At 41.4% G+C, this 1,595-nt stretch overlaps 1 protein-coding gene across 1 annotated transcript in view; it reads right to left on the reverse strand.

Moving 5' to 3' along the window:
* LOC106533578 (apoptosis-stimulating of p53 protein 2) overlaps positions 1–1,595 on the reverse strand; it is a gene marked incomplete at its 3' end in the record, with an annotated part of 17,018 nt that overhangs the window by 14,319 nt on the left and 1,104 nt on the right. Inside the window, 1 exon segment of the mRNA XM_014029931.1 lies at positions 1,019–1,166. Coding sequence (XP_013885385.1) covers positions 1,019–1,166 — 148 coding nt within the window.

A 1,595-nucleotide genomic window follows, 5' to 3' on the forward strand; every position in this document is an offset into this window, starting at 1 on the left:
TGTTCGAGGAGCGGCTCGGTCACACACTAATGTCTTTAGTTTGCTATCATTACTGAGCTGCAGGACTGCTTTTTTTACCCCTTTTTTTCACATCATGTCTCCTGCCTGGATCTGTTATTATCTCACTCTGAAGCATGGAGGAGTGACAGAGGTGAGCTCGTTTCAACTGATTTTTACGACGCGGTATCATTTCCGGACCCAATAATTTTGCCGATATTTCAGTTAAAATACACAAGTAAAAATATTTATCCGAGTATAATACTACCCCCCAACTTTATGGATGATTTTATGGATTAAATTTTACGTATTATACACAAATAAATACGGTATATCAAAATACCAAGTGTCACTACAAAATGGTATTGTTCATATCAACTGTAAACACACCAAATAGAGACAATTACAGAGTTACCACACAGACCTGTCCAAGTTTGTCCCCCCTCGAGTCATTCATTAAATCACAGGAGAAGCCGGTCAGGTCCTGCTCACATGTAGGTGTTCAGAAATGAACCAGCAGAGCAGAACCAAAAGAGGCGTGGAGCAGAACTCAGCTGGGCTGAAGTGGACCGCCTGTGTGACAGACGTCTGCTGCCTCGTAACAAACAAAACAAACTGAATAACTTACTTTAGTCATCCTGTGGTGGTTAAATATGAATTAAACTAACTACAAAGTTRCTGTTTCTTCTGAGTACAAACACACCATTTGACTCCATGATTAGGGCTGAAATAAGCAAAGAAATGTGAACAAATGACATGATGCTTGAGCAAAACAGCTGAACATTTAGTCTCTCATCTTCTGTTTTTAACCAGACAAATCCCAGCACTTTTTTTTAATCAGTGAATCCCTGTTCCTGCTGCTTCTGAAAGATGACTGAACAGATTCTGGATTTGCACAGGCAACGTCAACAAAGAAGCCACTGGTGTTTTTAAACCAACACTATTTATGTGACTTGTTATTTGTTGCTAACCCTTGTGTTTTAAAACCACAACACTGTGAAAGTGTGGTATGAATATTCACCTGTCCCTCTCCACAGCTCAGCCAAGCAGCAGTCGACCTCACCAGGCTCCTTGCACAGATCCAGGACGTCTCTGCACATGGTCTCTGGCATGATGGGGACCTCGCTGACGTGCTGATCATTGTTGCTCAGGTAAACTGTGAGGAACATCTAMAAACACACAACATGCATCAGGAACAGCACGGTTCAGGTGAAATAAAGTGCCAGTGYGTAGGGTTTTTAACATTTGACCAAGTGAACACTGAACTGCTCCTGCTGGCTCAAACTAATGGTCCAGTTCAAGGTGAAACAGACGGCTGATGATGTTTTTATCTGTGTGGGCATRAGTTTATTTGTCTGTGCTGTTAGCAAAATATCTTAGGAACCACTGAATGGATTTTAATTTAACACTGAGGAAGTAATAATTGGGTTGATATCTTCTGAAGTCAACACACAGCAAATACAAAACTTGTTATAACCAGGTTAATCTGACAGATTGAGTTCAAATTTGACGTGGAAGCAGCTGAGCGTCACCACAGAGCACCTGAGAACTAACTGTTGCAGCCAACCCTGTTCATTTCTCATAACCAGACTGATTCC

This window comes from Austrofundulus limnaeus, unplaced genomic scaffold (genome assembly GCF_001266775.1).
Source record: "Austrofundulus limnaeus strain Quisiro unplaced genomic scaffold, Austrofundulus_limnaeus-1.0 Scaffold975, whole genome shotgun sequence".
NCBI lineage: Eukaryota > Metazoa > Chordata > Actinopteri > Cyprinodontiformes > Rivulidae > Austrofundulus > Austrofundulus limnaeus.